We start from the raw sequence: 13,093 nt of genomic DNA, 5'->3' as shown, positions 1-13,093 counted from the left end.
AAGGCCAACTAGATGGTTCCCAAAGGATCCCTGGTGGCACAGTGATGAACTGCTCCGCTGCTCAGGGAGGCCAGTGGTGTACACTCACCAACTGCTCCGCTTAAGACAGATGACAGCTGGCTTCAAGGCAGGGCATCCTTATCAAAGATAAAGGATAACATTTCAGGAATGATAAGAAAGTTAATGCATCTCTCACCCCTCCTCTCCCTTTTTATCAGCGGGTGGGCTCTGTTCCAGACAATAAACAGTGACATGACTTTTCATTTGTCAGCGCATAGGAAAGTTAAGGTCACATGATGTTAGTCCAAGATGTGAGAGACCGAAGAAGGCGTGTAATACTGTGAGAATTACACGACAAGAGCAGGTGCAACTGGAACATATGGCACCGCTAAGACGGCCCAATGCACAGTTGCCACCAATCTTCCATGCTGAAAGACGCAGCGGCGGCAATGCAGCACCACAATGAAGATTTTGGGAGCATGTAGTCTGTGCCTCACAAACTACCCAAGGGAGAACATGACATAAAAAATAACTACTTCCAATGGCATCACAATACGATTAAGCATATACTTAAAAGGCGAACAAAACCACTACACTGAAAATGGCAGAACCAAGTGAGAGCAAATGCGGAGGCTGACAACATATTCATAGGTAAAAAAATTCAGTATTAAAATATTAGTGTTCATGCAAATTAATCTAGAGAGTAAACTCAGACATTTTAATAATCTCAGCAGGCTTTGCATAAATTGATAAATTGATACTAACAGTTACAAGCAATTCTGAAAACTAGCAAACCTCTACCTAACCTTAATATTTACTATACAGGTACAAAAGATAAGTGTGCCATTAGGACAATGGATAAGGAGATTTATGAAACAGAACCGAGCTGCAGTCTCCGAAAGTACTAGCCAACCAGTCACATGTGGCTATTTAAATTTATGCTTAAAATAATGAAAATTAAAAATTCAATTACTCTGTTGCATCAGTCACATTTCCAATTCTCAAGAGCAACATGTGACTGGTGACTTCCATGGTGAAGAGCCTAGGTATGAAACCCTTTCAACACTGAAGAGAGCCCCACTGGACAGCACTGGACAGGGGCCAACCTGCTCAACACAAAGTACATATGCTCACTGATCTTCAACAATGGCACCAAGTCTTCTGATCAATCACGAACATTTTACAGGGAAAAAAAATGAACCTGATCCCTACATAATAGCATGATAGAATTAGAGAAAAATTATATATATAATACCCAAAGCAATAGTGTTTAAAAGAAAAAGTAAAATATCCTTATGTCCTATAATAAGGCACAGATTTCTTACCTAACAAAGAAACCAATGATAATAAAAAACATGATAAATTATACTTATCAAATTAAAATTTCAATTCATAAGACATTGTTATGAACTAGGAAAACAGAGTAGGAAAAATAGTAATAAAACATATCTGACAAAGTACTTATATCCTAAATAGAGAGCTACAACTCAACCATGAAAATACTACACAAAAATATTATTTTTATTTATTTATTTTTTTAATGAACTACTTTATGAGGAATTACTTCTAGTAATTTACTCAACAAATAAAAATGTATGTCCACACAAAGATTTGTAGGCTTTTGTTAACAGCAGCTTTATTCAGAACAGTGTAAAAGAAACCTTATGACTAAAGTATCAGGGAGTAAAGAGATAAACTGTGCTAGCTTGTTATATTTTTTACTACAGGATTTTAGTCAACAATAGAAAGGAATGAATGTATCTCACATGCTGAAACATACACACTGAATGATTACATTTATATGAGGTCCTAGAAGAGGCCAAACTTATCTGTGAGGACAGAAATCAGAAAGGCATCGTTTCAGGATGTGAGCCTAATTTGTAGCCATTTACTGACTGATCCTCAAAAGAAAACCCAAAACAAACAATAATGAAAAACTGTTAAGCCATAATGTCAAATTTAAAAACCAGCAAGAACTTTATAAAATTATGAAAAAATTTCAGATTTATTTTCATGTGCTATAAATCATGCTACAAAGGCAATACCACCATCCTGCCTAACATCCCACCAAACGGTTTACAAGATCCCCTACTGCACAAGCAAGAAGATACAAATAAATGGCAAGGACTCTATAGCCATTTAGAATCTAAGGAATAAGATTTTCCATTTTCAAGTTTACTTTTGACTGAATCTCATGACTTGTAGAGAAGGGAGAGAAGCAGGGGGCAGGGGCGCAGTTTAGCAGGGAGAATAGAGAAATGCAATTTCCTTTAGACAAAATGTCAAGCATTTCCCACAGAACACTTTATTGGTGGTGTGATTTCAAGACCTGTCCAGATGAACAAACAAAACCTGTAATTTTAAGTACAGATCTACAAGGGGGTACACACAAAAAACCAGAATTTTTTTAAAGCTATGTATTTGAATCTTTTACAAAACCACCTTATCAATTTCAAGGGACTTTCTTCATTACAGTTAACTGCTACGGAAGGCTGCCCTGGTGAAGTCCCATGTGCAGTACTCTACCTGCTTCCCTGAGCAATGCCTGCCGAGGCCTGACACCAAGAGGGCAAGACATCCAAGAGAAAGAGCGGTTTGGGTCTGTCTCCTTCCTCTTACAATTGGGATTAAGGAATGCTGACAGTTGGTCGTGTGCTAGAAAACTGGAATGTGGCGTGGAGGATCCACTCAGAGCCAACACACTATATACTATAAGAGGTGCTCACAGCCACAAAGTAGGCCTCCTGGAACTCCTGTCAGAGTTGAACATAATTCAAGAAGTACAGAAAATAGAGAAATAGCTAATAATTTTTTTAAATACACAACAAAATGAGCATCTAAAAAAAGAAGATATTATAACTGAAGGGACAATAGCTAAAGACAACAGGACTTAATAACAGATTTAATCAGATGGAAAAGTCAGCAAATTATAGGGTAAGATCTTTATAATTTCACATGCTAAAGAAGAACAGAAAAATCAAGGTGGCTCAGCCTAGTTTCATGGAATTACAGAAAAAGAGACCCAACACACACATCCATGGACTTCCAGAAGGAGGAAAAAACAAAGAGGAGTAGAAGGAATATATGAAGCTACGACAAAATATTTCCAAGTCTAAGGAAAAAAAGAAACCTGCAAATTCAAAAGCTCAAATAACTTCTGAGCAGGATACACCCAAAGATATGTACAGCAAGACACATCAGTTAGGCCCTCAAAAACTAAAGATGGAGAACTCTGAAAGTCGTGCGATATAAGCAAACACTCACATACACAAATCCCATAGAACATTAAGGGCCAAGTTCTCTTCAGCACAACGAGGGCGGCGGATAAGCTATGGAAAGATGTATTTAAAGTGCCGAAAGAAAAAACAAACAAAAAATAAACTATCAGCCAATAATACAATGCCTAGTGAAACTAACATTAAAGAATGAGGGCGAAATCAAAACATTCCCAAACAGAAGCTAAGAGAAGTCATATCCTAATGGCAGTTCTGTAGACAGAAGGGAGAAGAAACTAGAATTCAAAACTAGATATGAAAAGACCCCTAGTAAATAGGCATTATAGCAACTAACAATAGATCATACCTGAGTGAATAAAATAGGAACGGCGAATCCACCTGATAATTATCAAGGCAGAAAGAAGGGCTCTTTTTGCAGAGTGCCTAAGAAAAAAATAGAGCTTGAAAATCACCAGTCTACACACATCAATGCTCAAGACTGGTTTCTAAGAGAACCATCAATGCGCGCTGACAGCTCCAGGGGGTTGTTGGGAGGGCTGGGGGGGATATACGGAACAGGGCACTACTTGTGTGGTCTTAAAGTGACTGGGGCCCTAAAAATGGCTTGGTCTAGAAATTCTAATGTCTTTCATACTACTTTTCCCTCCAGACTAGAATACTGAATTGTACTTAATTGACGAGTCTTTTAATCTTTTATGTAGAACAATTCTATGGCCTTTCTTTTATGACATTGTTATTTTAAAAATATATATATATATTTAATCAGCGTACTTTATAGAATATTCCTCAGTTTGAGATGAGATGCTGCTTTGTGGTTAGATTCAGCGTATACAGCCTTTGCCATAACTGGTGGTGAACCCTTCTCAATGGATCAAATCCAGAGCCATACCAGGTCCACCAGCATATCACTGGCACGCCCTTCACTGATATTGCTAATTTTGGTCACACATTCCATTGTTGAATTGCTATTTCTCTTCTTGCGAAACCCCCCCACCCCCCCCAAAAAATCAAGTCATTTCTGAGACCCCAAAGATCCTGTAAATATAACCCCTCAGAGTCAAAGACTGATGTCTACTTAGTCGCACTTTAAATCTGTTTCCTCTAAGCCAGAGATTCCTACCCTGGGATGCATGGCTCCCAAGGTTGTATGGATAAAATTCCCGGGATTCCAGGAATGAGAAAGGGAGGGAAGTTGTTGGTCTTTACTAACCTTTAAATAATTTGTTATTGTTCTTCTTCAGTTATAAATATAGGCAACTAACAGTTCTTTTAGGAGACCTGCATTTTTATTACAAAAAACTCACATTTTGTATTTCAGCTTTTGAGTTTGTCAAAATACTGCACAAGGGTGAATCAGAAGTATTGCTATCCAAACATAGAAAATTTTATTTAAAAATGAAAATGTGAAGTCACCGTTTCTCCACATATCCTCCATCGAGGTCTATTACACTCTGGACCATATTTTTCTCTCTCTAACTCTTCCCTGAAGAATTCTGCATGTGTTCTATTTACACCACATCAAAACAGCACTTCTGACATACTTAAAAAAAATTTTTTTTTTGCTTCTGATATACCTCAGGGACTCAAATAATGTTCTTTTAAAATGTTGAGTTTAGGGAACAAAAAGAAGTCTGAAGAGGAACGGTCAGGGCTGTTGGCTAGATGGGCAAGGCTTCTCAAAAATGCTCATAGGACAGCTCACTCCTTGGCACAACTTTCCTGGCCTTTTCCCTACCAATGCCCTTTTCAATTTTCCATGATTACCCTTCCAAGATGACCTCTGGGAGACCTCAAAATACAGTCACTGTAGTCTTTTAAACGGATCTTCCTGCCTTGAATTTAACCAGCTCACCATGTCACATCTACTTGGAAGCCTTATTCTGAGTGGATCTTGTTCTTTGGATCATATTGTTACCAAGACTCATGCCTATTGCAGTACATTCTTTAAAAAGGCTTCATTAGCTCCAGTCTTGCTTAAAAGGCTGATGGAAAGATAAGCTCTTTGAGCCAGCTCATCTTCACACGTTTAGGCATGCATCAAGTCAAGAGTCAACCTCTTAAAATTAAAGATGTTGTATCATGTGATTAAGTGGCTCCAGCATCGACTCTATGGTATTTTTTCATCAGGTTCTGGCTTCAGTTTCTTCTTCATTCCTAAAGGCTGATAGATGATGGCCTTCCCTCTCTTGGTTCAGCTTTGAAGTATTCCCAAACGTCCTGAAATAATTTGATCTGATTGTTGTTTTATATGGGGGCAGCAGTCCCGTAAACTCATTTAAAGCTACAATAATTTGAAAAGATGCCAATTTAGTTTGCTAAAAATATGTACTAGCTTTGACCCCAGCATTGTTTTATCACAGAGGGCACTCTAAGACCAGCCACTACCAAGGGAACTTGTCTGTGGTCATCCACCACCTGGAGAGATGTGCTCACGCATGTTGTGTGTGGAATACACTGTGCCATGACCTGGAACCCTAGCAACATGCTTCAAGTCACAATTACACATGCCATCCTGCTTTTCATGTTAAAATACACCTGCTATAATTTTAGGCAGTTTGCTTTTCAGGTAGTTTGCTAGCTGGGTTTCAAAATAGTTCATTTAATTCTTACGTGATTAATTTCATTTACTTACAAAACATGCCATTCTTAAAAGGGCTTAGTGGGGGGGGGGGGACAGATTGCCTAAGAGTTCCACAGAGCAGAGTGTAAGGACCACTGCTCGGAACCCAGACCTTTCGCGTATTTTTAAGTGTGCCGTAAAGCAAGAACTGAGCCATTTGCAGCTTTCTGCTCTGTCCTAAAGCAAATATAAAAAGGTAAATGTCGCGGATAATGGACAATCTAGCCTCTGGATTTAGTTTCTAGATAAATTCGTTAGCAGTACAGCTAAATTATTCAAAATAGTAATTTCCAACTTCATGTATCCAATACATACTTAACACTCACACGCACTGGCTGACAACTATAAAAATGACTCAAGCCTGAAATGTCTCATACAGAAACCCAAAGTGATTATATCTTTTAAAAGTAATTGACTAAAAACAAGGTATTATTTACCATCTGTCTTTTGGAAAATTTTTTAAAATTTCTTTAATGATCGGCTGGTAGCAGGCATCCCTCTCTGCTTTCCCAGTCTCACTCCAATCTCTCACAAACTGCTTCAACGTAGATTTTAACTTATCCATGTCAAATGTCGATGCTGGCATCATCTTCCCACTTCCCTGTTCAAAAAACAGAAACCAATTAGCCGCTGCGAAAGCCATCCTCTTGAATATAGTGAAATAGACATGCTTCTGAGGGGCTAATAGAGATGGTGTAGTAGATAAATCACTAGCTTCTCACCTCAACTATGGTTCAAGGCTGCTTGAGATCCTAAGTGAAAAGAGTTTGGTAGTCTCACCTCAGTCCTCAATAGATTAAGGTCCATTAATCATAAAACTACCATATAATTAAGCAGTCTTTATTCAGGAGAGGACCAGAACTGAGCTGCTATGGGGAGCGAACAGCCTCTCTCTCTCTGAGAGGGAAGAGAGTCCCTCCAGGTCAGTGACAAGGCAGCGTGGAAAGGCTCACACTGGAGTGCCCAACTCTACCCTGTGCACACACACAGAAAGAGGGCTTCAGTTCCTACTATTGCCAGTCCCTCAAAGTCAAAGATGAATACCGGTAGGTATAAAATAGTGGGGAAGAAAGTTTAAACATAGGGAAATTAATCTTAACAGATAATAAAATTGTTTGTAAACATTTTAGTCACTAATCTCATGTCAGATTAGTCAGAACACTATGTAAAGTGTACCCAAACACAAATACCTTTAGTACCTTAAAAACAAAATCAACATACAAATCCAATTTCCGGCATACTGCTCAACTAAGTATGATGCCAAATCAGGTGACTGAGCCCAGTGAAGCCATTCTGCGAGGAAGTGCCCCGTGCAAGATTACAAGCAAAACCTCAAGATCTCGAAACACAGGAACTCTAAAGTGAAGGCAAACAGAATAAACGTTCACGTACATCTTCTCCATATTCTTTATTTTCAAACATGTGTATGCAATCATTCACAATGGTCAGTAGGATGTCCTGATTATGATCAATGCACTTCCGGATCTTGTCCAAGTGAAGGAGGAAGTGAGGAAGGAGTTTCTGTTGACTAGCTGGAAGTGATCGAAACTGCCTTTCTGTCCGGTGCACTCGCTCATGCATGCTGGTGCTAGAACACAAAAGGTGCTTTTAAAATTGGCAAAAGAATTCTCACAATGGACCAAACCTATTTAAAGTTTTTTTCTTTCTGTAGTTATTTCTTTTAATGCTAGGATAGGTACGATCCTGTCAATAACAACCGTCTAGCTAAATAGATGTCAACTTAAAAGCTTTTATTTTCATTTTATAATTTTTTCAGTAAGCAAACCAGTAAAAATTACTGTATGACTAGTGAAAGTGACCTTTTATATGAACTAGATGGGGGAGAAGGCATAAAGGAAGTTAACTGCAACTTGTTTACTCCTGTAACTCCAACTTTTAGCAAAACTGGGTGAGTACTTTATAGATTCTTCCACCAGTTCAGTAGTAGAATGCTGCATTGAAACTATGTATGAATTCAGATAACGTGTTCGGGGTAATTATTAAAAGCCTCCAAGTCAAATTTCTAAGGGTTACATTAAAAGATCTTATGTACTACAAAGGTAGTAAGCACTTCAAGAATCCAGTCTATAGAATTTTACATAAAATTCACAGTCAGCATCTAAAAGTTTATAGGTAACTTTTAAAGGCCACTTAGAGAATTACTCATGTTTAAGACCACAACAGAAAACAGAATTTTAAAAAGTTAAATACACACACAACAAAATGCAGTTTTACATCAATCAGATGGGTAAGCCTAAAAACTTAAAAGTCTAACAATTTTTAAAAGTGGCAAAATATAGAACAATTACAATATTTACACACACTGATGATGGGTGATTTGAGCCCTGGTGGCATAGTGGGTAGGGCATTGGGCTGCTAACCACAAGGTTACCAGTTCAAAATTACCAGCCTCTCCAAGGGAGAAATAAGAGCCTTTCTAGTAAAGAGTTACAGTCTCAGAAACCCACAGGAGCAGTTCTACCTTGTCCTACAGGGTCACTATGAGTCAGAATTGACTCAATGGCAGGGTGTGAGTGGGGTTGTATGGGTAGGGGGTGGGTATTTTGGAAAATAACTTAGCATTATCACATGCCCTGTGAAGTAGCATTTATACTTCTAGGCAGGCATATACTTGTAATAAGCCTGCACACGGGCACAAGAAATATAACAGTATTCATCAAAACAATGAAATAAAAAATTAAAAATTTGGAGACAACCCAGATGTTCATCAGAAGGAGGCTGAAAGAAGAAATTATACAACTATACAATAGAATACAAAGAAAGAAATAACACTTACAGACAGTAAAATGGCTAAAACTCAGGTATGTAATACATAGGTGAAAAAAATCCATTGGTATAAGAATAAATAATGTACAATTCCACTTTACATAAAACCAAACAATATATTGTTTCAGGGACCAAATACATGTGGAAAAACTAAGAGCAAGGAAACGAAATTTCAAAGTTTTCTGAAGAAAAAGACACAGGATAATTTTCTTTTTTAAAACAAAATGGTTAATCTCATAGGTGGCAATTCACACTAAATTACGTTATACATATATATGTAAACTTACATGTCCTATTTCTTATATATTCTTTTGCATTTACTCTATACTTAATGAAAATAATACTTCAATTTTTTTTACCAAATTACTCTCTAATTAGTAAAGAAATTCAAAAAATTCTCAACAAAATGTAAGCAGAATCTGGTATGTTTTTGAAGCTTATGCATTTTCTGTTGTTGGTGTTCTTTTTTTGAAAGAAAGGTGAGAGGGGAGCGGGGAGAGAGAGGGAGGGAAAAAAGGAAAATGAGCTGATTCCAGGAACCCAAGCGGAAGGCAAATTTTGAGAACGACAAGGGCAACGAGTGTATAAGGGTGATTTACTCAATTGATGTATATATGGATTGTGATAAGAGTTGTATGAACCCCAATAAAATGATTTTAAAAAAGAAAGGTGGACGTAGTTCAGATTTGTGAGGGATCAAATTGGAAGTAGCTGCCTGGTTTGCTTCCCCCTTAAAGACAATGTGAAGGTGAGCCTTGAAGTAGGATGTATGTGGGTTAAGATCCAGGATGGGCCAGCTACTTTCTATGTGACCCTAGACAAATTCAAATTACTTCCTCACCCTGGGCCCCAGCTGTGCTACCTATAAAAACAAGAGAGTGAGTAACAAAAATTAATACGAGGGTCAGAACAGCTGCCATTTATTGAAGTTCAATAAATGCTAGACATGAATCCAAGTCACTTAAATATGGAATACTCTGAAAAATCTCCATAAAACCCTAAAAAGTAGGTTAACAATTTGTTCCTCTGGCTACCTGATAGGGGTTCATTAAAAATCAAACAGAACAATGAAAGTATAACACTTAGCCCGGTGCTTGAAATTACAGTAAGTGTGTAAAAAAATAACAGGTGTATATAATTTAAACAATGCGTTCACAAGGCTTGGGGGTTGGGAGAGCAGGGCTAGGAATAATCCCCCCACCCCCCAGGAGACCCTTAGAACCTTTTTTGGAGTATTTATAACCATTTTGCTGCTGGTAAAGTCAGCTAATACACCTTCCTATTCAAAATGGGGCACGCTCAACAGCCATCTCTTGGAAGTGGTTAGACTGTAGAATCTAAAGGCCCCTCCCAAACCAACTCAATTAGAACCTGGCGTTTCAGAACATTTTTAAAGTTTGAGATGCTCTTGTAAGTCTTCGTTTACCCTTATCCTAAGCATTTTAGGTCAGAAGAAAAAGTTCTCACATATTCGTCTCTAATGACTGTTCATAGTTCCATTTTATGCTGCCAAAATTTACTTATTATTTTCCAACTACTGGGCGGAAACTTTCTCGTTTTCAAAATCTGTATATTTTAGAGAGGGGCAATAAGACAAATTCCCCCAAAAAATTATCAGTTCAGATGGGATAAGTATGTCTAAGGTTCTTGACATTTATTTTCAGAAAGATGTTCTGAATGTGCAATGATCTCAGTAGAGCGAGATACTAAGGGCACTATGTAATGTGGCCACAGTCGGGCAGCTGGGGACACTCATGGCTCAGGGTAGACTGCTTGCCTTTCCTGCGGTAGACCTAGATCCAATCACCTCAAGTGCAGCCACGGTCAGTGGAAGCTTACATGTTGCTGAACAAGTTTCTGCGGAGCTTCCGAGCTGAACAGACTAGAAAGACTTGGTAACCTACTTTTGAAAAATAAAAGCCCATGAGTACTCTCTGCCGCAAACAGGGGCTGGCACAGGACCAGGTAACATTTCAAGAGGCTGTCTCTATGGAGGATAATAACAAGGTAGGTTAGCAGCAGCGCTGCTGGAGGCTAAGGGGCCCTGGTGGCAGAGTGCTTAAGAGCTTGGCCATCAACATAAAGGGTGGTTTGAGTTTTTGAGCTTCGCAAGAGAAACATGTGGCAGGCTGCTTCTGGAATGATTACAGCTTTGGAAGCCCTACGGGCCAGTACTAGTCTTACAGGATCACTATGAGTCAAAATTGGGTTTGAGTTTGGGGAGGGGAAGCAATTACAGTGCCACAGTATTTCATTCCTAGTAGTCTTTGGATACTGAATGCCCTGCAATTTCTTGCTCATACCTGAAAACTCAACCTATAACCTTAAATATTTCACTCAAAAAGTCCTCCTCTTTTACTACTGACAAAGATGAATGGAACCCCATACATCTCCCCCAGCCACCACCTCACCTCCCCACAGACACACAGAGGAATCCTAAATTCCTCTTCTCTCGGTGCCTGTAGTCTTTGATTCTGCTCTTTTAGACAATCGTCAAATTAGCTCATGCTCTCATTAGGTGTCACAAAAACTACCTGGAAACATTATTCTCTGCCTACAAGTAATGCTTAGGCGCGATTTTTAAAATTGAAATTCAGAACTAAATTTCAGTAACACATTAGTTTACCTAGTAGTCAAAAACAGACAAGACTAGATAGTAACAGACTCTTTGCTTCCCATAGTTGTTAGAAACAGAGCATTCACAACTATGCCAGGCCCTGGTGCAAACAAAGTGTGGGTTATGTCCTTGAGGAGGTCACATGCAGGCAAGATTCAGATACTGCAATACAAAGATGAACAAAGTTTGCCTGCAGGGGCCCATGAAGGACAACAGTTCTGCCTGCAAGGGGTGCCCTGTCGTTCTAATTCCAACTGCAGATTCAGCACATAGCTTTCTGTTAACGCATTTCTTACAAGAATAAAAGTGTTACCTTTAGCTGGAAACCCAAGTGACTAATATCCCTTCTGTATCTTGGAATGATAGATTTGTGATTAAACTACGTAAATAGCTACATGAAATCCACTGGGCAAGAGAAACGTATAAGTGCACGAGGAGGGATGCATGCATAAAGGCCATACCACTCCATCCTGCCCGTCGTAGGCTTCAGACTCTATTTACCGAATGAACAAAAAGACGGCTGACGTGTATTGGCCTCATTGACATAATCAAGCTTCAGAACTTGGGGACCTCTCCTCTGAATTTCCCCCACTTAAAACCAGAAGCGGCCGTCAATCGCGCGCCACAAACGTGCGCGTGCCAGCACAGCGGCTGGGGGATAACGTGGAAATCTTAGGCTGCTCTCACCAGGATTGGAAACCATTTAGCGAATGTGTCCTACGGCATCCCACGTGTAGGCGAACTTGGGCTCTCCGTCCGTTCCGTTCGGAGGGCATCGACCACACACAAGAGATCGCGCCCGACCCTGGGCGACTTCACCGCCATCATCTTCTAGTCGGGTGACAGCACTTCCTCGATTATCATATTTTCGGGTCACCCCCACCGGCCTCCTAGCCAAGCCCTTAACTCGGAAGCAAGACGACGGATCTATTTTGATCCGGAGGTCAGAAGACACGCGGCTGGGCAGCAGGACAGCACGGCGCGGGCGCAGGTGCGCAGGGCCCCGAGGGGGGTGGACGGCGCCTGGTGACCCGGGGCCCCCGGGGGCTGGCGACCGGAGGGCGAGCGCCGGGAGCACGGCCGATCCGGCGGGTCCAGCAGGCGCCCTTACCCGTAGTAACGGAAGGCATTAATGATCTTCCAGAAGTGCTCGCGCTCCAGCCGCTCCTCCTCCTCTTCCGTGCTGCGCGCGGCCGCCGCTGCCGCCGAAACCGCCGCGGCCGAGCCCAAACGCCCCGCGGAGAACTGCACTTCCACCTCCTCCGTCCCGCCGCGGCCTCCTCCCCCGCAGCCCTCCGGCAGCTGCGGGGCGGGCGGCGGAGGGCGCCGCCGTCGCTGCATGGCCGCCGCGAACCTACGGCCGGTTCGCCGGCGTCTCGCCGCGACTGGAAACGTGGTGGCGGCGACCCGTCCTTCCTCTAGACATGCCCCCGGCTCCCGGCTCCCGGCTCGCGGCGCGCTCCGCCCCCGCCGCCCGCGCGCGTCCGGCCACGCTGCGCTCCGCCCGGTCTTCTGGATGGCCGTGACCCCTGCGCATGCGCGGGCACGACGGAGGACGGCGGCCGCCCGCGCTCATTGGCTGACGGGCGTCGGCGTCGGCGCTGGCGCGTGACGTCACGACGATGCGTCTGGGGGCGGGCCCAGGGGCCAGGTGGGAGGGGCGAGGGCGGAGAACCCTGGCGGGGCGGGTGGTGGTGTGGGTGGCGTTTAAATGCCAGTGCAGCGAACTCGTGGAGCTAACCTAGCTGTAAGGCGTTGGCAATGGAGGCAGAGCGGAGAGAGCAAGATCAACTTTGAGGAAGCGGGGAGGGAGGTGAAAAAATGAGGAGCTGA

The 13,093-nt window shown here is 41.6% G+C and overlaps 1 protein-coding gene across 1 annotated transcript in view; it reads right to left on the bottom strand.

The window, feature by feature from the left end:
• Positions 1-12,752, bottom strand: part of CARNMT1 (carnosine N-methyltransferase 1) — a 35,927-nt gene extending 23,175 nt beyond the window's left edge. The window contains exons 1-3 of the mRNA XM_075560534.1: positions 12,372-12,752; positions 7,249-7,444; positions 6,294-6,457 (exon numbers count right to left, since the gene is read on the bottom strand). Of these exons, the coding sequence (XP_075416649.1) occupies positions 6,294-6,457; positions 7,249-7,444; positions 12,372-12,601 (590 nt within the window). The 5' untranslated portion in view covers positions 12,602-12,752. The remainder of the gene's footprint in view (positions 1-6,293; positions 6,458-7,248; positions 7,445-12,371) is intronic.
• Between the last annotated feature and the right edge of the window lie 341 nt (positions 12,753-13,093).

The sequence above is a fragment of the Tenrec ecaudatus genome, chromosome 10, assembly GCF_050624435.1.
Source record: "Tenrec ecaudatus isolate mTenEca1 chromosome 10, mTenEca1.hap1, whole genome shotgun sequence".
NCBI classification, from domain to species: domain Eukaryota; kingdom Metazoa; phylum Chordata; class Mammalia; order Afrosoricida; family Tenrecidae; genus Tenrec; species Tenrec ecaudatus.
Note: the sequence above shows the minus strand (reverse complement) of the source record. Positions and strands in the feature narration are given on the sequence as shown.